The sequence below is a fragment of the Bactrocera dorsalis genome, chromosome 2 (assembly GCF_023373825.1).
Source record: "Bactrocera dorsalis isolate Fly_Bdor chromosome 2, ASM2337382v1, whole genome shotgun sequence".
Taxonomy (NCBI): Eukaryota; Metazoa; Arthropoda; class Insecta; order Diptera; family Tephritidae; genus Bactrocera; species Bactrocera dorsalis.
Window position 1 is genome coordinate 57,739,215 of NC_064304.1, and position 25,388 is coordinate 57,764,602.

Here is a 25,388-nt window from a genome sequence, read left to right on the forward strand (position 1 = left end):
CGATTGTTTTTACCTTCGGTTGCTATTGATTAATGTACGCGGTTCAAATTCATTTGAGTCATTGCATACTGTGAATGGTAAGGTGTATGCAACTTTTTGAGAAGCTAGCCAGCAATTACAATTGCTGGAATATGATGATCACTGGAATCAAACGAAAGACAATGCGATGGCTACTTCGAATGCCACTGAAGTTCGCACACATTTCGCGATGATCACCCTTCAAATCCGCGTTATGGGATACGACCGAAATTACATTGCCGAAGACATTTTACATTGCATACGCTAAGAATTGGAAATGGGTCAATACTGGTTGATACTTCCCGTGGTCTGATATCAATCCGATTTGCCGTTTATCAATTCACGAAAGATGGACTCATCACGATGTTTATATGAACATTGGCCAAATTGTCGTGAGTACGATTCCTTGAGTGTACGGGCAATGTTAGCTGCCACAAATACCTATGTTGTTGACTTAAACTGGAAAATTCAAAGTCAAATTCCAGGAGACTTGCGGTCATACAAATCGATCGATCGTCTTGACAATGAAGACGACACCGTGAATTACCAGTGGAATTTCTAAATTCTTTGGAGAGGCCTGGTATGTCACCGCACCATTGCAATCTGATTGTGACGCACCTATCAAATATAAGGGTCAGAATGCTTGATTCTACGGATTTTTTTTGAGTTCTAATTTGCCATTTCAGTTCCAAAGGATTCCGTTTCCAGTGAAAATTGAATTTAAAATGACGATCAACAGGATAGTCGCATAGTGGGTGGCATAAATTTGGAAATGCTATGTTTTTCACACGGCCAGATATACGTGGCGTGCTCACGAGTTGGAAAACCATCTTCTCTGTATATTTACGCACCGGAACAGAAACAAAAAAATTTTGTTTATCAAGCTGCGTTACATTGAAGAAAAATGTAGACAAATAGCAAATACATAAATGATTATCAATAAAATATGATTTTTTTTCTTTTCATTTCAAAACACATAATTTCACGCAGGACAACGGCTGCGGGGTCAGCTAGTTTAAAATAAAAATATATACCTATTTACTTATTTTTTGCATAAAAAATTTCACTTTGAACAAAATATTAAAATTTAATTGAAGTGCAAGGTATTAGTATGGCCACAACGAAATTGTGTATATGCAAAATGGAGAGCTGTGTTGTCTTGTGTACATGCGTTCATGTAGTAGGATGCACAACGCCGTTTTCAGTTCACTGTCGTGATGCCATGTTGTGTCGCAAGCATTGTATTCAGCATACTGCCTAACGGCAGTAGGACGACAGTAGAGTTGATAGTAGAATGGAAGATAGAAAGAGGAGGTAGGGTGGTGATGCCACTAATATGTAAAATGTAAAATTATTCACAGCTCTAACAAACTTGACGTTATTTTACAAATGAAAGCATAAAATAGCTCTATTATAGCTCTATTATATCATTTGTAATAACAATTGATAATTTAAAACAAAAAAAATATTTACCAATTTTTACTAATTTTTTGGATAAAAAAAATTTCACTTTGAACAAAATATTAAAATTTCATTGAAGTGAAAGGTATTAGTATGGCCACAACGATATTGTGTACATGCAAAATGGACAGCTGTGTTGTCTTGTGTATATGCCGGCCATTGTTATGTTGCTGCCTTCTTACGAATGTTCATATATTATCATGTGGTATTTTTTTGGAACGAAGTTCCTTACGGCAGGCTTGCAGAAGATAGGATTTTGCTGCGGGAGCTAACTGAAAAAAAAGTGATAGTAAAAACCGTAAGAAATAACCCGTAAGAAATATCCGTAAGAAATAACCCGTAAGATCGCTAGTTATAGCCTACTTTTAGGTTTTGCAAAATAATTAGGCATGAAAATCTGTAACATTATTGTGTATGCAAATTAGTTTTGAGTGAAGTGCGGAACACATAGAGCGCGACAGACTGCAAACTACATCTGTCAAATATTAAAATACAGACGTTCTTATGGACACTGTTATTTTGACAGCTGCACGACAACACGACTGCAGGCCGACAGTTGTCGTTCCCGCTAACTTGATACGCTGAACACAATGGTTGCGACAGACGACAAACGACATCTGTCAAATATTAAAATACACACGTCCTTATGGACACTGTTATTTTGACAGTTGCACGACTACACGATGGTAGGCCGACAGTTGTCGTTCTCGCTAACTTCAATATTTTCGTATATTTGCTAACGACAGTAGGACGACAGTAGAGTTGACAGTAGAATGGGAGATAGAGAGATGAGGAAGAGTGGGGGTGCCACTAATATGTAAAATATAAAATTATTCACAGATCTTACAAACTTAACGTTATTTTACAAATAAAAGCATAAGATAGCTCTATTATAGCTCTATTATATACTTTGTAATAACAATTGATAATTTAAAAAAAAAATATATACCCATTTACTTATTTTTTGCATAAAAAATTTCACTTTGAACAAAATATTAAAATTTAATTGAAGTGCAAGGTATTAGTATGGCCACAACGAAATTGTGTACATGCAAAATGGAGAGCTGTGTTGTCTTGTGTACATGCGTTCATGTAGTAGGATGCACAACGCCGTTTTCAGTTCACTGTCGTGATGCCATGTTATGTCGCAAGCATTGTATTCAGCATATGAATAGCTCTATTATAGCTCTATTATATCATTTGTAATAACAATTGATAATTTAAAACAAAAAAAAATATTTACCAATTTTTACTAATTTTTTGCATAAAAAAAATTTCACTTTGAACAAAATATTAAAATTTCATTGAAGTGAAAGGTATTAGTATGGCCACAACGATATTGTGTACATGCAAAATGGACAGCTGTGTTGTCTTGTGTACATGCCGGCCATTGTTATGTTGCTGCCTTCTTACGAATGTTCATGTATTATCATGTGGTATTTTTTTGCAAATTGTATCGATTCTACATTATCCGAAGGAACTTCGTTCCTGCCTGGTGTCCCACGACAGCGCATTTCTTGTTGTATTATATGAACCATTGTCACATTTGCGTGATTATTTTGTATCAAATGAACCATTTTTTCCGAAAAATGGTAAACATTTTAATTTTAATTTTAATTTTACAAAATCGTGAAAAATTATTTAAATTTTATTTTTCTTTATTTTTATTTTTTAATTTTTAAATAAATTAATGTTTATTTCGACTATTACAAAGTGAAGATGTGCAAAATGATGCTTATGAGCAAGACTTCATTTCTTCAAAGAAAATTGATGACCTTCATGAAATATGCATATTCGCATTATTTCGTTATCATTTCCATATTTGTACCAATAGAATTTCTATGGCATATACATACATATGTATGTATATTATTTCTTTGGCACATTTGTATGTTTACGAAAGCAAATGCGAGCCACATACATATGTATGTACATCCATTCATAATAACAAGTGTCGCACGCATTTTTCGCATCTCCCTCATGGACAATCAATGGCCGAATCTCAAAGAGTCACGCCCGGAACACATAGAGCGGGGCAGACTGCAAGCGACATCTGTCAAATATTAAAATACACACGTTCTTATGGACACAGTTATGTAGTTCTGCAACTGTCTAAATAACTGTGTCCTTAAGAATGTGTGTATTTCAATATCAGATTCAGATGGCGCTTGCAGTCTGTCGCGTTTTATGTGTTCAGCACATCAATCTGTCGAAGCACTGACGCGACGAGACGCGAAAGAAACTAACAAACGATTGCCGATTGTTACCCCTTCTCTTGCTTCGCCAACATCTAGCGTAAATATGTATGCATATGTATGTACTTGCATACATATCGACGCAAATTTTTGCGAGCCACGGAAAAATACTTTTTTTAGAATTGACAAATATTCTAAATCGACAAGAGCTATATTGCCTCTTTTCTCACTTCTTTCTGTGAAGAAGCATCAAAAAGTTGTTCAATTTATGATTTTTAGCTTTTGCCATCGTCGCGAAAAGACGCTTGTAGGCAAAGGCATGCTCGTGGAGATGTTACGGCGTCTGTTTATATGAATGAAGCGAGGTCGCTTGTGGCATATGCGCCTGCGTTTATGAATGAAATCGTTTTTGTTGTAAAATTTACTACATTTGAGCTTCGCCAATTCGGCTGCCATATTGACTTGCCATGCTTATGCTATTTGAGCAGTTGTCGTTTTTTTGTAGAACAATGCTTCAATTTCTTGTTGGTGACATATTCACATGTGTATGCATATGTAAGTTATGGGTTTACTTGTCGAAAGTAAAAATTATCTTCTTTTGCTGGTCTTACGACCTTTATTGTTCAACCGCTCGCTTAACTCTAAACTTAACAAATTTTATAATTCTTATGGTAACTTAATGCGCTTGCAGTTCTGCTGACGTAGGTTCCCACGTTCCGCTGGATTTCCAGAAAATCACGCCACACTGCGCTAGACGTATCGTCAGCACTTTTGCGAGTAGAACGGATGCGCGTGTCTTTTGATTGCTTTAAATGTTATTGTTGCTAACTTGTATGTTTGTATGCTTGTGCATTATTTGTTCGGAAGTGTATACAAATATATGTACATATAAGTATATATGAATGTAGGAACATGCAGATCAATGCGCGCACATATAATATATTGATAAGTGATAACATCATGATTTGAATTCCTGAACGCGCACATCCGTATACATGCAATCATATGAGCAGATAATAAGATTATGATATGAGCATGTGCAGAGACATAAGATAACATGATGTATGTACATATTTATTGTTGTGATAAATTTAATTTCTATTAGTAGGAAATATAATACGAAAATATTTATTAGTATAGTATATCATGTAAAAATCAAAGAAAATTATTAAATATGCAAGTCCAAATTGACTAAATATTACTATGCATGTATTCATACAAAATTATACTTATATCATAATTATCTTTACAAGTCAATATTTGCCGACGGCAAAACGCAAAAGCATACATATTTGCATATGTACATTGCGACTTCATATTCTTGCGTATGTGAGACAGAGAACATAATATGTTTTGTACACATTTTTCGGTGTAAAAAATGAAACAAAATACATATAAACAAGCAAAACGAAATTCTTCGTTGGGAGTCTCTTTATATTCTATGCTTCGGCATATGTATATGCCTTGTCATCATATGCCGTAAATACATATATTTCTGTCTCTTCATACTCTCGGTTAGAATATGTGAGAGAATTGTAAACAATGTTAAAATTGTGAAACGAATTCCGACTACAATGTTAACAAATGCGGCAAATTCCTTGATCTGAATCTAACGAATGTTCGCTGTCGAACCTGCACCTTCTCTATGTTTTATGTTCTCTGGTTAATGCATTCATATATACTTATCTATACTAATATTATAAAGCTGAAGAGTTTGTTTGTTTGAACGCGCTAATCTCCGAAATAGTCCATTTATCGAGGAAGGCTATAGGCTATATAGCATCACGCTGCGACCAATAGGAGCGAAGAAACGGTTGTAAATGTGTAAAAAACGGGGGAAATTATTTATCTTTGAGGGCTTTCGTTCCTTTCGCTGCGAAAGCGATCTTGAACCGAGTACACAAAAGTTATGTATGAAAGAATTATTTCTCTTTTAATGATCTAAAAAAAAATCCGTGAGTACCGTTTTTGTGATAACTAATTTCGTCGAAATTATTTGTTAGAGTTGTATTAACATAATAATATTAATTTTTCTATATTTATTGTTATTTTCTTCTGTCGTTACATGCAGTATTTTATTATTTTAGATCTTACTCGCTGATGTTAATTCTTACTCTGCTTTTCTTAGAAAATGCCTCGGTAGCGGAAATCTGGTGTATCCAAAATGGCATGGTAGTTTTATTGACTGGTGATTTCCGTCAAACCCTCCCAGTGATTCAGAGGGGGACACCAGCAGATGAAATTCAAGCGTGAATTAAATCATCACGCTTATGGTCGACAGTTGAAAAAGTTCAGGACTTTACGCAGAAATGTTGTTGAAAATTGGTGATGGTTCTTTATATGTTGACGTTGAAGGCTACATATTACTGTCAAGAGAATTTTGTATTTTAGTAGAAAGTGATGTGGATTTCATTGCTAATGTTTTTCCGGAATTGCGACAAAATTTGCGTAGTGATCAGTGGTTGTGTACAAGAGCAATATTAGCACCAAGACATGAAATTGTTAATAGGATCAACACTGATATTTTAAACGCGGTTCAGGGAAAAATGAAGGAATATTTGTCAATGGATACAATTATAGATACGGAACTAAGTACTTCATATACTGTGGAGTTTTTAAATTCACTTGAACTATCGGGTGTACCGTCACATAAACTTCAATTGAAACTAAATGTACCAGTAATGCTTATGCGAAATCTAGATGCTCCTCTGCTATGTAATGGAACAAAGCTTCTGATAACAAAATTGGGACAGAACATACTTGGTGCTACTATTTTAACAGGTGTCGGTAAGGGAAATAGTGTTATAATACCTCGGATACCAATTGTTCCCACTGACTTTCCATTCAAATTTAAAAGGGTTCAGTTTTTCGTCAAGCTTAGCTTTGCTGTCACTATAAAGAAGGCACAAGGACAAGCATTACAGGTAGCAGGAGTGCATTTAGAAAACCCATGCTTCTCTCATGGTCAACTTTATGTAGCCTGTTCACGTATATCTAATGCCCAGAATTTACACATATTTGCACCCGACGGGAAAACTTATAACATGGTCTACAAAAATATCCTAGATTAGCACTCTGTATTTTATTTTTTTAAATTGTTAGAATTCAGAATTATTTATTTTTGTTACGGTGAAATATATTTTAACATTTTTTGTTGCATCTCAATACGCATATTTTAAGGTGTTAAAACTTTTTTGTCTGTAGTAATTTTTAAAAATTGTTATCTCAGCCAAGCAATAAAATTTAGTTATCATTTTGACTCATTTCTATTATTATACCGTTACCCTTTATCTCTCATACTTATTTAATGTCTCCACTGCGGACAAAGCCGCGGGTAAAGAGCTAGTATGTACATATATTTGTATACACTTGCGAACAAATAACCCTGCAAACCATCAGCGGGTAAAAAACCAGATAATCAGTTGGTAACATGGTGGTAAACGTGGGGATAAACATATAGAGTGTGTCTTAGGCCGAGCGAATATTTAACCCACTCACGTACGTATACATGTGATCATACAACAAAAAATAAATAAAATTTGCGTTGGTGTTAGTGCATAGAGAAAAAATGTGTAGTTGTATTGAAATATTTGTCACAATTGTGACAGCGGGTAGCCGTGGTTGGCTGGGAATGCACAAGCATACATACATACATATGCATACACATGTGAATATGTCCCCAACAAAAAATTGAAGCATTGTTCTATAAAAACAACAACTGCTCAAATAGAAGAAGCATCACAAGTCAATATGGCAGCCGAATTGGCGAAGCTCAAATGTAGTAAATTCTACAACAAAAACGATTTCATTCATAAACGCAGGCGCATATGCCACAAGCGACCTCGCTTCATTCATATAAACAGACGCTGTAACATCTCCCCGAGCATGCCTTTACCTACAAGCGTCTTCGCGACGATGGCAAAAGCTAAAAATCATAAATTGAACAACTTTCTGATGATTCTTCACAGAAAGAAGTGAGAAAAGTGGCAATATAGCTCTTGTTGATTTAGAATATTTGTCAATTCTAAAATAAGTATTTTTCCGTGGCTCGCAAAAATTTGCGTCGATATGTATGCAAGTTCATACATATGCATACATATTTACGCTAGATGTTGGCGAAGCTGTTACAGCGGCAAGGGAAGCGGTAACAATCGGCAATCGTTTGTTAGTTTCTTTCGCGTCTCGTCGCGTCAGTGCTTCGACAGATTGATGTACTGAACACATAGCACGCGACAGACTGCAAGCGCCATCTGAATCTGATATTGAAATACACACATTCTTAAGGACACAGTTATTTAGACAGCTGCACAACTACATAACTGTGTCCATAAGAATGTGTGATGGCCGGCCAAAGGCATATTAACCAGGCGATGCGTGAACTTTTGAACAACATTGTGACATTACACGCCAAAGCTGAAAAAGTGGATATCCCAGCGAGAAGAGTATTAATAGGAAAATCATCTCAAGCCTCTATTGGTAGAGATGATAATACCCAAAAAAGGATGAGAGAGGCATCAGGCATTCTACCACCCACAAAAAAGCCAAAAAATATAACTGAAAATGCGCATCTATCGTATAGTGGAGCAGCAAAAACAACCCAAAATGATACCACGACTCTTCAAAACGGAAATAAAGGATGGGTAGACGTGGTTAAAAAGAGGAAACAGGTGGAAAAGAAAATTAAGACAAAACCGGATGCCATCATTATTACGAAGAAGGTAGGGGCGTCGTATGCAGATATTCTGCGAAAAATAAAAAGTGACAGCGGGCTCGAGAAGCTGGGTTCGAACGTAACCTATGTTCGAGAAACCCTCAAAGGAGACCTGCTTTTAGAATTGAAAAATGGAGTAGACACAAAAGCAGAATCCTTCCAAAGCGCTCTGGAGAGAGTGGTTGGAGAAATGGCTATGATACAGCCCACAAATCACAACGTTACGATTGTATGCAAAGATCTGGACGAAATAACAACTCCCGCAGAAATCTGCGCAGCATTGAAAAGGGAGTATGGAATCCAAAATTTGGAGATAACGAGTGTCAAAAGTCTGCGAAAAACGCGTAGTGGCACACAAATAGCACTTGTATGCATGCGCGCTCAAGATGCAAAGGCTGCACTCAAGCTGGGAAAAATAAAGATCGGGTGGTCGATCTGCCGCCTTCGAGAATACTCGCCTATTCCCAGATGTTATAAGTGTTTCCATCTGGGTCACATGGCTCGTAAATGCTGCAGTTTGACAGACAGATCCTCTCTATGCACACGTTGTGGAACCGCAGGATATCTAGCAAAGTCGTGTACAAACGCTCCGAGCTGCATGCTCTGCAAAGGGGAGCACTCTGTATTGAGCACGACATGCCCAAAGTACCTCGAGTCTCTGAAGTCTCTAAGTAAATGAAGATACTGCAGTTGAATCTAAATCATTGGGCAGCAGCACAAGATTTGCTAGATCAGATAACTATAGAAGAGAATATTGATGTCGCCATACTAAGTGAACAATACTCCCAGCGTCCGGAAAGCACATGGATTGCAGACAAATCTGGCAAAGCAGCAATATGGTCCTGTAAAGGACAACCTTTTAAGACCTGCCCCAGAGAAGCCCATAATTTTTTCACATGGGCGAATATTCAGGGGTTTTATTTTGTAAGCTGCTATGCCCAGCGCATCAATCACGGAATTCGAAGACTTCCTCTTAAGGCTGTCTTTAGAAACCAGAGGCAAAACACCGATTATAATAGCGGATGATTTTAATGCTTGGTCAACTGCATGGGGCAGCAGATGTACAAACCACCGCGGGCGGCTAATTCATGAATATCTGAGTCTAACTCACTTAACAATAATGAACACCGGAACTCGAAACGCTTACCAAAAAGGCAATAAAGGATCCATAATTGACATTATGTTTGCAAACGATTCGCTGAGCAGGCACATTAAGTGGGCAGTGTCCGACACATACACAAACAGTGATCACATGGCAATAATAGCACAAATTTCGTACTCCCGAGAGCAGGAGCTTCTTGGCAGAAACCCCTCCCGAAGGCGAAGTTGGAAACAACAAGATTTCGACCCAGACCTGTTTGACCTAGTCTGGAGTGCATCACACAAGCGGCGGCCTGTATATTGGTGGAATGATAAAATTTCCATGCTGAGAAAGCTTTGTCATTCAGCTAGACGGCGTCTACAGCGTAACTGGGGCGAAACGAACGAAAATTGCCTTAGGGAGGAATTTAAAAGCCACCAGAGGCTCCTGAAGTCGGCAATTACACGAAGCAAACAAACATGTTTTGAGAAGCTGTGTGAGGAAGCAAACCTTGACCCTTGGGGCACTGCATACAAAATATGCATGTCCAGATTTAAAAACAAGCAGCAGCAACCTAAAGATGCCTCTTTTATGGGAAAGGTCGTCGAAACACTATTCCCGAAACACGACCGAATTTCATATGCCAAGCGACGAAACGAAGCTGTAGAGTCACTTCCGTTAGTCACGGCAGAGGAACTATTGGCAATAGCAAGGAAAATAAAAAACACCAAAGCGCCTGGATTGGATGGCATACTAAACAGAGCTCTGAAGGAAGCCATTAGCTTAAAACCCCGAGTTTTCGCTAATATGTACAACGCTTGTTTAAAGGAAGAGGTATTCCCCGACTCTTGAAAAGTACAACGTTTGGTTCTGCTCCCAAAACCAAAGAAACCACCTGAAGAACCTTCATCTTACCGACCTCTGTGTATGCTCGACACAATGGATAAAGTGTACGAAAATATAATACGAAACCGCCTGGAGTTAGCAATCCAGAAAGCCGGCGGATTATCAGAGAGACAATACGGCTTTATAAAGAAGAGATCCACTATTGACGCACTACGAGAAATCGTCGATACTGCGCGATGTGCAGTAAGTGGCAAAAGATGGAAAGGTGGCACAAAAAAGTACTGCGCGCTGATTACCCTGGATGTCAAGAATGCGTTCAACTCAGCAAAATGGACACACATAATCAAAGCCCTGGATGAAATACGGGCCCCTGAATACCTCATAAACATAATAATATTATAAAAACAGGAGGCTGATTTTTGAGACGGACGAAGGCACCAAGAGCTACTCTATCTCGAGTGGTGTACCCCAAGGCTCAGTGTTAGGCCCACTATTATGGAATCTTATGTACGATGGGGTGCTAAAAAGACAGCAACCAACAGATATTAAACTAGTAGCTTATGCGGATGATCTCATGGTGGTAGCAGTAGCCAAACAATTAGCCGACTTGAGAAATAAATGTAATGAGTGCATAAATGGTCTACGCCAATGGTTCTCTTCTCTGAGTCTGAAACTGGCGGAGGAAAAAACAGAAGTTTTACTCATAAGTACTAGGAAGATAGAAGAACGAATAGAGCTCACTATAGGAGAGTGCGAGATTACCTCGCAGCCTCAACAGAAGTATCTGGGAGTAATATTGGACTCCAAATTAAAATTTAAAGAACACCTGGAGTATTCTTCCGCGAAGGCAAACAAAATCTATAATGCTCTATCGAGAATGGTGACCAATAGAGGCTGTGTAAGTTCCAGCCGGCGATTCTTAATTGCTAAAGCAATGAGTTCCGTAATACTGTATACGGTACCAGTTTGGATACAGGCAATGGATACAAAAGCGTATGCTAAACAAATAATTGCAGTGCATAGACTTTCTGCGAACCGGGTAATAAGTGCTTTCCGGACTATAACAACCGATGTTGCTGAAGTGTTAGCCAGCATGCCGCCCATTGACATCCAGGGAGATGAACTCGAGGGTTTGTATCAATTATCAACGCCTAAAACTGTCTCGGCGAGGACAGAGGAGAGAAACAAGAGCGTTAAAATGTGGCAGAAGCGGTGGAATTCCTCATCCAAAGGGCGTTGGACCCACCGACTTATACCGGACATCCACTCGGGGATAGACAGACGACATGGGTACCTAGACTTTCATCTGACCCAAATACTTAATGGACACGGGTGCTTCAGAAGCTACCTTTTCAGATTCCACAATGACATTAGTCCGAACTGTCCGACGTGTACAGAGCATATAGAAGACTCTGAACATGTACTATTTTATTGCCCGAGATTTTCAAATACAAGGGAAAAACTAAAAACCACACTCGGTGGTAGTTTTACAGTCGATAATTTAACGACACTCATGTGTCAGTCGACCGATAAATGGAAAGCTGTCAGCGAAGCGTCAGCATCCATAATGACAAAACTGAGACTTTTTGAACAATTTAGGCGTCCGTCAGTCCGCACGATAGAGGAAACTTAAATGTCTTGTCCCTCCCACGAAGTAATACTTAACCGGTGGTTCCGTGGGAGAGTCTTGAGGTGGGAGTAGGTTAGGTTTAGCGGATTAAAGTTCCGCACTCCGGCTTTCGATGCTTCCCCCTACTATAAAAAAAAAGAACGTGTGTATTTCAATATTTGGCAGATTTCGCTTGCAGTCTGCCCCGCGCAATGTGTTCAGCATTTGACTCTTTGACAAAACGCCTGTTTCGGCCACTGGTTGACCGTGAAACGGAGATGCGAAAGATGCCTGCGACACTTGTTATTATGAATGTATGTACATACATATGTATGTGGCTCGCATTTGCTTTCGTAAACATACAAATGTGCCAAAGAAATAATATACATACATATGTATGCTCTATGCCATTGAAATTCTATTGGTACAAATATGGAAATGATAACGAAATAATGCGAATATGCATATTTCATGAAGGTCATCAATTTTCTTTGAAGAAATGAAGATCATTTTGCACATCTTCACTTTGTAATAGTCGAAATAAATATTAATTTATTTGAAATATTACTTTATTTAAAAATTAAAAAATAAAAATAAAGCGAAATAAAATTAAAATAATTTTTCCCCGATTTTGTAAAAAAAATTAAAATGTTTACCATTTTTCAGAAAAAAAATGGTTCATTTGATACAAAATAATCACGCATATGTGACAATGGTTCATATTAAATACTTAGTACAATATAAGCATGCATATGTCACTCAGAGAATGCTTTTTTACATTCTCTGTGTGACTTTGTATATTTTTTCTCAAAACAGTTCTCTTTATATATTCTCGCATGTATTTAGTTATTTTACATATATTTCTGTCACTGCTCGTGCTCAATTCTGCTAAATAGCAGCGAGCACGGCGAATTCCTTGATCTGATTCTATCAGCTCTGTTAGCCGCGCAATCGAACCGTCATACAGATTTCGATTTGCACCTTCTCTATGTTTTATGTTCTCTGGCTAGGAGAAAAGCCGCTACCTTCGTTGCGGTACATAACATTGATAGAAGTGCTGTACATATTGTACGCCGAGGTTCAAGTATATCACTCAATAATAATAAAGTCATTGTAGGAATAAGAAATCATTTTCCAATGATATCAGGATGTGCTATGACTATTCAGGTCAAGTCTCAAGGAGGCATATATGATGAAGTGTCTATCAGTATAGTAGAAAACATTGCATTCCATTACTTTACGTAGCTTTAACACAAGTAACAAGCCCTGAAGTATTATTTACATATATGTAACAGTCAGGATGATTTCAGATTTTATCATGGAAGAAGACTCGATCGGTTTCAAGTTTACAGCAAGAAATACTATCTTTAACCCTTTCATGCCCGAATTAAAATGAGCGTGGCAAAAAATTTTTTGAGTATGCAAAAACAAACATTTCAATGTCCTAGGTGTCCTGGTTCCAGAGCTACAGGATGTTGCGTCTATGCAACATTGGGCAATTGTGGTATGTACATACTAAATTTAAACACAAGTTGATTTTTTTTTTCAATTTATGTATGGTAGGACACAAAAAAATTCTTTTGAGGATTGGAGCGCAAGTGCACATTGCATTTGCTGCATTTAGAGCTTGGAAACCCAGTGCTGCACATTTATGGACACCAGTAATAAATTAACTATTTATACATTCAATTGCCAAAGTCTTAGAAAACATGATAATGATTTACAAGATATTATTTGTCGAAATAGTAACTTTTTATTGCTGACTGAAACATGGCTTCCTGCAGATGAATCAGTTGACCTACCGAATTTTCATTGTATAGCTAGATTGAAACGACAAGATGTAAGAGCCGCTGGAGTTGCCATTTATAAAAACAACAATACTTCACATACAATTCCCTTTTTCGTTTTCCGGCATCCCTCCCCTCTCCATTGATATAAGTATATATCATCGCTCTATCGCTCTTGTTTAGTTCGCAACAAGTTGAGTAGACGTGTGTTTGTAGTGCTCGTCACGAAAATGGAAAACCAAATCAAGAGCAACGCGTCGCGATAAAACTTTGCGCCAGATTGGGCAAAACAGCTTCGGAAATGTACGCTAAAATTGTAAGAGTGTATGGTGATAGTGCTCTTAGTCGTGCCAAAGCTCACAATGGTTGTCTCCGCGCGCCCCCGCCCAAAAAAAGCTTGCGAGCAAGTCAAAGGTGAAAACGATGATTATTGCCTTTTTTGACAGCCGTGGAATCGTCCACAAAGAATTCGTTCCACCGGGGAAAACTGTGAATCAAGTCTACTATTGCCAAGTACTCGAAAGATCGCGAAAACGAGTCAATAGGGTGCGCCCAGACATCGCTCGTAACTGGATCCTTCATCACGACAACGCGCCATACCACACTGCCCTCAGCATGTGCCAGTATTTGGCCTCTAAACGGATCGGCGTGTTGCAACAGCCGCCTTATTCGCCCGACATGTCGCCCTGTGACTTTTTTTGTTTCCTTAAAAAAAAATAGGTGGTCATTGGAACCCATTTTGAGTCGATTACGGTCATCCAGGCGGCCGTGACGAGGGTACTCCCGGACATCCCTGCCGAAGCGTTCCAGAAATGTTACGAAGCATGGAAAACGCGCTGGAATCGCTATATAGCTGCCCAAGGGGACTACTTTTAAGGGGATGACAGAGTTGTATAATAATTTTCAAATATACGGTTTTTATGGAATCAGTCTCATTACTCATACCTCGTATGAGTGCTTCACATGTTAAATTAGAAGATGGAAGTGAATTAATTATGATTGTTGTGTACATTTCACCTCATAAAAAAATAAATGACATTATTTCATTTTTACATGAGAGGTTATTTCCGTGCAGTCGCAGGTTCAATAATTTTTAAAACAGATAAAGATAAACTACCATATATTTTGGCTGGTGATTTCAATGTTAATTTTGCAAAAAATTAATCAATGCCATAAATATCGTTACTCCAAAAAGAATTTCAGTTGGAAATAAACAACAATCCGAGAGAACGTACTACAAGATATGGAACAACAATAGATGCTGTATTTATTAGATATCTTAATAATGTGATGTCTAATACTTCTGTAACATACTTCAATTATCATCGACCAATTGTCACAGTAATACCGTCAGAGACAACTTCGAATGTAATATTATGTTCGAACCGACTTTGAAAACATTTTGAAAACACATTTGTGGGTTGTGGAATCTAAGTCGTTCGGACCGACAATGTGTGTTTTCGATGAGTTTTCTCTAACAAATATTAATAGGGGGATTCCCTTGCTCTTGCAAGATTGCACGATGACACAAAATGCAAAAATCCTTTATCGAAATATGCAAAGCTAAAAGAGCACGCATAGCAGAATCTAGTGATATATGACGGCACGAAAATAAACATGGGCTTTGGTGTGACATATTTTACAGCCATTGCGAATAATTTTCTGCGTGTGTTTGTTGTTGTGTCGTTGCACCAAGAGGAAAATTCTACATTTCGTACACCGTGTAAGGGTTTTGCAAGAGCAAGAGAATCCCCCTAATATAACAATATCAAGTGACAGCTATTCCCAATCACTTGGGAGTGCCTTGAAACGATTTTTTTACATATGGCTCAAGCAGCCCAAGACTTCCGGCCTTTGACCAAGTTGCAGGCGAGCCAAAGTGAGAGGCGAAACATCCACAGGGTTGTGCGCTGGGTTTGGGTCTCGCCGCATCCAATGAAAAGGAACAACAAGCCCCGGATGAGAGCCCCCCTTTTGATGTGCGTATGCCCCCGAGGTCTGTAGTACCAGCATAAGAAGATTCATCAAGCTACCTGGCTATCTCCGGATCGAAAAACTACCAACCAGATCGAACATGTTGTGATAGACGGAAGACATGGCTCCAGTGTTTTAGATGTGTGTGCGCTCCGAGGTCCTAACATCGACTCGGACCACTATTTGTTGCAGCTAAGATTTGCACCCGCCTCTGTGCAGCAAAAAACGCACGAGTTAATCACAATTGATTCACTTTTGTATGTACTTTGCACCGTCAGGGCAAGTTCCTTTATTAATACAAAACTAAGACTAAATACATTTTGATAATTTAGTGCTATTTATACTACTTTATGGTACTAGTTTCTATTTGCTGTCTGCTATGTTATTTGAAGATAGACACACTATCTACAGTCGATTGTTTGTCGTTACAAACAGTCTCGAGAGAATAGCGTGTAGGAGATAACACTTGTTATGTGTGATACCATTTCTATTTCACACCACATATTGGAATTGCTTATCACTATTTGTTTACGCGTGGTTCGACATAAACAAGAGATGTTTTGGTTTTTTTTGAGAAATGAAGCGTTCCTTAACTCTCCCCAGTGTTAAGATGAAATGTTCTCATTTCCAGTCATCTGGGCTTGGAGTCGACGAAGTTCGATCTCGTATGTTTGGCGGAATAATCGTTCCTTTTTATCTTCTAAATGTACTCGATAGCATTCGCATAATTTTACAGCAGCATAGATTAATAAAGCTAAAGTTATTACAATAAGTATTAGGTACAATATGAACTTTTCTGGTTGTTCTTCAATAGGAATCATGTATTTATACATTTTTTGAATATTTGAAAATGTATAATCTGAATTGGAGGTTAATATTTTTTAGAACTTCTAATTGTTCATCTTGGTGAGCATGAATCACATCTTTAATTTCCTGATCGTGATTGAAATATACCTTATTATCTAAATTAGTACTGTGATTAAATTGTAACAGGTTTGGACCGTTAACACGTTATCCGTTCCACAGATGTTCTCCATCAATAATTATATTTCCGTGATCTAACACAATAAGTGGTCTATTATTTTCTTGAATAACATTACATTTCGCCTTATTATTTTCAAGCAATGGGATGGTACAGTTGTCGGGAGACTCCTGTTTACAAATATTAAATCCCAGATAATTTTTACATTTGGAAGTTCTTTTGAAATTCGCTTCACATTTTGCAACTTGAGAGTCCAATCGGGCTTTACCGTGCTTGTATGCTAAAGGTATTAAGTTATACAATTTACAACGGTTCTTTTTATGAGATATTTGTATATTGTAATTATAGCATCAGGAGGATGGAGTCATGTGTAGAAGTTCTCGCTAGTGAGGAAAGTTCTCTGATCGCCATTCCCTTGGGAGTGGCCAGAAACGATTCTTTTACATATGACTCAAGCAGCTCACGACTTCCGATTTTTGATCAAGTATCCTCTGGGTAGCCTAAGAACATCCGTTTGAAGGCGAGCTAAAGTGAGAAGGCGAAACCTTCCCTCCGCAGGGTTGTGCGCTGGGTTTGGGACCCACCACGTAAAAACAGTACCAATGAAAACTAAACGACAGCCTTGCTGTTGTTAACTCGGCTATAATCGCGTAAGCGGTGTCTACGCCAGTAAAGAAGAAGAATTATAGCATCTTTGTACATGCATACATTAATATCAGAATATTCTAAAATATTAATTATGGGTATGTTAAAATCTTCTATGGAGGCAATTTCTTGAATGTCTTTGAGGTTTAGAGTAGCAGAATAAAAGTTTCCTGTTTTAGCAAAATTAATGATATTCGTGATTGTTTCTAATTCCTTGTAAACTTCTGTAATAATTAATTCTTCAGTATTTGACTTTGGGTCTAGTGTTTCTAGTATTTTTTCAAATTGACTGTTAATCTTCCGTTGTTGATTATTGTTTTCTATCAACTGATTGAGTCCTGTCTTGATCTCTATAAGGTCGTCATGGTCAGGAGTACCGGTGACAAACTTGAGAATAGAACCTAAAAAGTTTAATGAGCGTTTGAGTCTACAATTAGAAGGTATAAGCTGTGTCTTAAGTGCCTCTATTTTATTAATAAGAATTATTTCTTCTTTTTTTCCTGCAACGTATTTGGATTTCATGATATTCTCGTATGGACCTAGGATAATTGACAAGTTTGCTACGTGCTACAGATAAGACGTATTTTCAAATAGGTAGACTGGATCGGTCTCTGTTAAAACATACTTCTTGAATTTAAGATCTGTGATTAGATCAGAATGGGATATAACAAATAATAAAAATAGATTAATTAATACCGCCTCGGATCGCATTGTGTGGCTTGTTTGCGGATGTTGTCTTTATGAATAATTTTCCCTCTCGTTGTAAGGATCGTGTCCCCGCGATCTTCCTTAACTTTGCCCTGATTATATCGTTTAGCAATTTTATTCCTACGATCTGTTGTGGAATATATGACATCTCCTGGTTTATACGCGATGTTTCTTCGTCCTTTGTTGTGGTATAGCAATAGCTTCTCCTGATTGTTCTGAAGGATTTCTTTAATCTCGGGATACTTTTCGCGATTAAAGAAAACTACTTCAGGTTTGAGTCCTGTAGACGAGTGAATTGTTGAATTATATTGTCGGATGGCGTTAAAAAGTTTTTCGGCACGATTCCGATTACTTTGGCGGAGGGGTAAAAAAATCGAATTTCCGTATAAATGGGGTATGTACGGATAGGGGGGCTTCTCCAGAGGAGGAATATCCAAAAATTATGTAAAAATAGCTAATATTTTTAAAAATATTCACGTTTAAAAATTCAAAAATTTGCTCTAAGAACACATGGTATTTCTCCATGTTTCACAGAATATTTTCACGTTTTTCACTCACTATATTTAAATATACACTCTTAACATTGAAATAAGTTCACTTTTCACTTTTGTATTGTAATTTTTCAGCCAAATTTAGTAATTTAAAATAACTTATCAAATTTATGGCTGAAAAGTTTAGAGTGTTTATATTTACGAGGAAAACCAGCAGTGCCACACCTAAAAAACCAAAAGTGAAGGATTTTTCTGCGTTTCACAGCGTTTTCTTTGTTTGTACTTTCGAGTGATTCTTTTTTCTTTATTAACTATAAAAAAAACTATAAAGAAGATTTTTCTAGATAAAATTGAATATGTGAACACTTTTCTATATACATACATATATGAATATATGAATAATATGTGATTTATATTTATTAAACACAGATAAGTAAAATCGTGTGATAATGTTATATTATATGTATATGTGATTGTAATACGAGTATAACATTTTTATATACATATTACAATTTTATACTATAATAAAATCATCAGCGAATACCCGGGGTGACTGAAGTACTTTCGCGTAGTAAACCTTTCTGCGTTGGCCGAGCGAATACTCGGGGTGACTGAAGTACTTTCGCGTAGTACTCCTTTCTGCGTTGGCGGCCTTCGGCCGCGCTCTAAAAAAATAACCCTGGCCGAGCGAAAACCCGGGGTGACTGAAGTACTTTCGCGTAGTACCCCTTTCTGCGTTGAAAATAAAAAAATATAGTGACTTTTTGTTATAAAGTGGTTATAATTTATGGTTATCATGCACTCAAAATTTAAGTTTTCGTTATAAAATGGTAAATTTTGGTTATTATATCTGCCAGCGATTTCTGTTTATTTTTGATGATACATTGGTTTGTATTTTAGGTGACAATATATACATATATTATTATATTTAAAATATGAGTTTGAGTGCATAATAACCAAAAAATATAACTACTTTATATCCAAAACTCAAATCTTGTTTCAATATGACTGCATGATAACCGAAAAATATAACCACTTTATATCCAATATTGAAATAAAATTTAAGTTTTCGTTATAAAAAAGATAAATTTTGGTTATTATATTTGTCAGCGATTTACATTGGTTTGTATTTTAGGCGACGATATATATATTATTATATCTAAAATATGAGTTTTGGGTATGAAGTGGTTATATTTTTCGGTTATCATGCACTCATATTGAAAAAAAATTTAAGTTTTCGTACTGTACTGTATACTTTACACTTTATTACGTAATATTATTATATAATATTACTTATACATATGTATATATAATATTGTTACGAATTTACTCTTTGCTAATTTACTTTGTTAGGTTCGTATCTCTGGATTGACAAATAAAACCAACACTGTTTAATTTAATTCAACAACTCTTTATTTCACAACTCGTCTACACTATAGCAGTTTACTCTTAGCACTGAATGATTACGTTGGCGCTGCCACGGCTTATATAGCCACGCACTTCTCGCTGATGCCGACGTGTCCTTCTAGAATATCGCGTCTGGAAATTACCAGAACATACGGCTATACGGCGCCAGACTCAGCAATTGTTTAACCAGACAAGCAGACAGTGCGGCGCCAGATGTCTATTGTTTCGACAAGCAGACAGCCGTGGCGCCAGATGTCTACAACAAAAAAAATGCTATTCCATATACCTACAGCTATTGTTCATAATCAGGGATGCATATAGCAATACAAATAAAACTTAATACTACTTTTTGTAACAATATTATTATATAATATTACTAATACAGGTATATAATATTACTCATTTGTTTAATAAATTAAAAAAAATATATCCATATGCATGAATAGAGGAATTTTTGCGAAAAAGAGGAATTTCAGCGAATTGCCTTATCATCACATGGCAGCGCTTCATTTCGTCGTAATTTTTGGTAAACAAATGAGGTTCAAACAAGTGTAAAATGTGATTTTTAAAATAAAGATTTTTTAGGTAAAACCCTGCTAAAAGTGTAAAATGTAGATTTATTATAAAGATTATAGTGCAATTTAATTAATTTCAAGTGAAAAATATGAAAAAAGTGTGTTTAATGTGGTGAAATAGCTCCTTAAATGGTCCAATTTTGCGAATTTTTGAACTTTAAGGCCGAATATCTCCTTTTAGCCAAACCTAAAAATGAAACTAAGCGTTTGCGGACCCTATAACCCCATATTTTTTTTAATCAGGAGGACTTCCTCTTTCCAACGATACCTTCAAATCGCGGCGCCAAAGAAATCGGAATTGTGCCAGTTCTTCACCTGGAGTCGTACTGTGCAACCGTTCTACTTGAACGTTAGTTGTCGAGTGATTTAATGGTGTGGCAGTATGCTGTATATGTAGTCAAGTATAAACGGCCTTTGCCATGTTGCTGATAAATACATTTTCGTTATCAGTCATTAGATGTTTTGCATTTGGTACTTGTGTAAGTATTTCTTTAATATATTCGTGACAATTTGCTTTAGTATGAATTTTTCGGAGATAGCAATACTTCGAATATTTGTCGGTAGAGCTTATATACATACAACTATTCATGTGAAATATGTCCATCTGTATATATTCTCCAGTTTTTGTTGGTGTTGCGTCATGCGACTCTAAATCTAAGAATATTTTTAATCTATTATTTTTTAAGAAATAAATTTGTTAATTTATTTGAATACATTCTAAAACGTTTTCCATCATGTAAAATACTTACAATTTTTGTAGCATATAACTATAACCATCATCTACTACCTATGTATTAGAATAATCTATTACCATGAATTTAAGTTGCTGAATTGAATTAGAACTACATACTTACCCCTTTTTTGTATACATACTTACCTTTAGTCTAAGCCGTTAGGTTAAGATTTAGGCTAACTAATGAACTGTTGGAATAAAGATTATTATTGTATTAAAGATCATAACCGCGAACGGACGCTTTTCAATTTTTAATCGGAATTATTTAAATTCGAATTTAGCACAGGCAATTAGCTTTTAGTTACGCATCATAGTGAGTCCATCGTGTTTAACTTCAATCTTAAAAACGCTTAAGATTTTTTCATGGCGCCCGAGCAGGGACTCAGTGCGTGGCTGTAAAAAATTTTCGAAGAAAGTAATACTTACTTAGCGTATTAATTTAATTTCTAACGCGTGAGCAATTGCCTGTGAATTTTCAATTTATTTCGGTTTCGGTCGAGTGCAAGTGATTAAAGTGACAACTAAAAATAAATGTCTGGACAAAGACATTAAAAATAAAAATAAAAATAAAATATATCTATATAGATATACATACATATCGTCACCTGAAATGCAAAATAACGTATCATCAAAAAATTCGAAATTGAGTGTCTTATTGATTACGCTTCACTACTTCAAATTACATACATGATATTAAATATGTTCAACATTTTCTGGTTCTGCGGTCATATATAAACCAATTTTAACCAATATTAATATTTTGTTTCACTCATGTTCCATTTTATTCCGTGTTTCATTCATGCCACTGTAAATTTCTGAAAATGTTGTTACGTTAATTTGCATTTCAGGTGACGATATACAGATAAAAACTTCAAAAAAAAAAAAAAAATTTACATTAAAAATAGCAGTGGTTTGTGGAAAATATATCACTTGTATATACATACATATGTATATAAAAAAATTGCGGAGTGTACACATGCGACATACACTCAAGTGAATAAAAACGAAGTGGTAAAATCAAACATAAAGAAACTAAAATACAAATTAACCTAAACTAAAAATTTAAAAAAGATTGAGAGAAAAATTCTGTGAAGTGTGTGGCGAAAATATAATACATACATATGTACATGACATACGTGCGGTAAAATCACTAATAGTGCGCAAACACAAGGAAATAAAAGGAAAGAAGCAAAACCAAAAGGTGGTGAATTAGGTTAAACAGGCATATTTTGCAAATACAGTGGAGTGTCGAAATACAAGCAGTGCCAAATAAAGGCATTTACATTTTTTCTGCTCAGTGGTTACACAGTTAGTGCATGAGATTAATTGCGGTAAAGCAGATTTATTAAAAACGACCGCCAAAAATATAAAGTGCCGTTCCTAAACAAAATAAAAAGAGTGTCGCGAGTGCCGCTAAAAAGTGCCGGAAAAGAGGTACAAACCCGTTGAAAGAAAAGTGCCGTAAAACTAAACCCGATAACTTTGGCCGTTAAAACGTGAAACAGCTATTTGGGGTAACATCACACCGGTACCGAACGGGCTTGCGTCAACACCATCGTCGCTCTGCTGCTGTGTCAACGCCGATTCTCGCCGCTGCCAAGTCAACGTCAACACCATCGTCCCACCGCTGCTGCGTCAACGCGTATTCTCGCCGCTGCCAAGTCAACGTCAACAACACCGTCGCTGCTAACGTCGACGCCAGATCCGTCTCTTCGTGGGAATGAGCTGCAATTGCATTCTCTGCAAAAGGGAAGTGGACGCAGGCAAACCGCCTATGCATTCACAACAGGTAACGAGTGCGAATCACTGAAAAGTAAAAAAAAAAAAAAGAGCAAGTGCACACTTTCAGTTTTTGGCTCTCCCTCTTTTCACATTTTTTCACATACGTATATTTTCTTATTGCATATATTTATATTTTAATATTCACATACGTATATATATATACACATGTACATATGCATCTATGCATCTACATAAGTGAAAGAGGGATCGTGGGATTTGCGGTAGAGTTCTTAATTGAACATTAAGGTGCGACATTTTATAACTTGCATACAAAAAATTTTTAAAATTTTAAACGAAATAAAGTTTTACGGTTCTTTGGAAAATTTTCTCGCTTGAAAAAAAAAAAACATTTTCAAGAACGTTCAATTGTGCTATTGCTTATTTTGCATACTTCATAGGTTTGGCTTTCGTATACTAGGGAATCGATATCATTTTTTCTCGTTCTCGTAACCGATTCCAAATATATTTGTTGCCAACCTTTATTGCTATTGGTCTGGCTTTCGTATATTTGGGAATCGCTATACATATATTTTTCGTTTTCGTTATCGATCCCTAATATATCTGTTGCCAACCTGTATAGTTTTTTTTTCCGGAAATTTAATTTAACAAGCAAAAATGAGCAAGCCAAAGCCAACTATCGCCAACCTCTCTCCGAGTAAGGAGTTGATCGACTTAAAATCATTAAAGCGTCAAAGGACGGTGGCGAAAAGTAGCATTTTGCGAATAAAAACGGGTCTTCTAGAAAAAACGATGTCATTAGATCCAATCGAATTGGAATGTCGTCTTGACATACTAAACTCACATAGTGAGAAATTGATGAAATGCCAATCTAAAATTGAAGAGATTGATGAAGACGACATGGCCCGAGAGGAGTTAGAGGACATAATTGTAGAAACAAAATCTATAATTAAAACAATTTTGGCCAAAAATAGAACATCTATTGCTGAAACATCGTTCGTAACGTCTCACAGCTCAAGGCTCCCAAATATGAATTTGCCGAAATTCAAGGGAGAATATTCGGAATTTAAAAATTTCATGAGTTTGTTTGAGAGTTTGGTTCACAATGATCCAAACATCCCAGATATTGAAAAATTTAACCATCTGGTTAATTGTCTATCTGGGGAGGCTCTAGGCACGGTAAAAGCGTTTCAAATGTCGGATGAAAACTATCCGAAGGCGTTGGCAAGTCTCAAAAAGGTTTATGACAATAAATGTTTGATTTTTTTTAATACGATTTCAAAACTTTTTGAGCTGCCAACTATCCCTAAGCCATCAGCCCCTTCATTGCGCGCGATGATTGATGAGGTGTCGGCTGTATATGACTCATTGCTATCGCTGGGCGATGAGAAACAAATCACAAATGCGATAATTATTCACATAGTCATGACAAAAGTTGACTCTGCCACCCGATCAAAGTGGGAAGAACAGCTGGATTACGACAAGTTACCATTGTGGAAGGATTGTGAAGCTATCTTAAATAGACGGTACCAGCACCTATCAGCTGAAGGCGCATCATCTTCGAGGACGAGACCCATAGCAGCAGCCAGCGCGAACCACGTGAAGCAGCCTCACATGAATGGAACTAAATCCGCTTTAGTTGCAGCGAATACAAAGCAGCCAACATGCCAGCAGTGTAAATCGAAGGACCACTACCTAACAGCTTGCCCCACTTTTAAAACTCTCCCTGTTCAACAGAGATTTGAGTTTGTCAAATCGGTGCCCTTATGCATAAATTGTTTGCGTAAGGGACATACGGTATCCAAATGCAGAGCGGATCGATGTCGCGTGTGTAATCGGTCCCACCACCACCTTACTGCACCAGTATCCTGTATCCTTCGCTGCTGAGCCTCATCCGCAACCAACAACAACTACACACGCAATGCATACAATAAGTGTGCCTGATCGGGTAATGTTGGCAACAGCAGTTATGCTGGTGAGATCAAGTTGTGGAGAGTACCTGCCCGCAAGAGCCTTACTGGACTCGGGAAGTCAAGTCAACTTTATAACGGAGGATTTGGCCCAAAAACTGCGGATTCGACGCCAAAACAAGACTTTAAATATTATCGGGATTGGAAATTCAAGTACAAAAGTCGGGGCCAAATTAAGCGCATTTGTGAAGTCGCGCGTAAATAATTATGAATTTTCGGCGGAATTCTGGATTATGCGATGTATTTCGGCTAATCATCCAGACCATACCATCAATATTAATGGTTGGAAAATTCCGCACAATATTAAATTGGCGGATCCAGAATTCCTCAAAAGATCGATATGTTATTAGGGGCGGAAACCTTTTTCGATTTATTAGCGGTTGGTCAAATTAAAAGTGACCCTAATCAACCAACGCTACAGAAAACTCTTTTGGGATAGATTGTTTCTGGCAAAT

General features: G+C 37.0%; 2 protein-coding genes across 6 annotated transcripts in view; both read left to right on the forward strand.

Moving 5' to 3' along the window:
* Positions 1-25,388, forward strand: part of LOC125776324 (uncharacterized) — a 369,137-nt gene that overhangs the window by 176,412 nt on the left and 167,337 nt on the right. The window lies entirely within an intron of this gene.
* Positions 19,623-25,388, forward strand: part of LOC125776358 (uncharacterized) — a 41,328-nt gene continuing 35,562 nt past the window's right edge. For 2 of the 5 annotated variants that reach the window (XM_049448114.1, XM_049448113.1), the window contains exon 1: positions 21,002-23,012. In XM_049448114.1, coding sequence (XP_049304071.1) covers positions 22,944-23,012 — 69 coding nt within the window. In that variant the 5' untranslated portion in view covers positions 21,002-22,943. The other 3 variants (XR_007421653.1, XR_007421651.1, XR_007421652.1) reach the window with 3 other exon arrangements.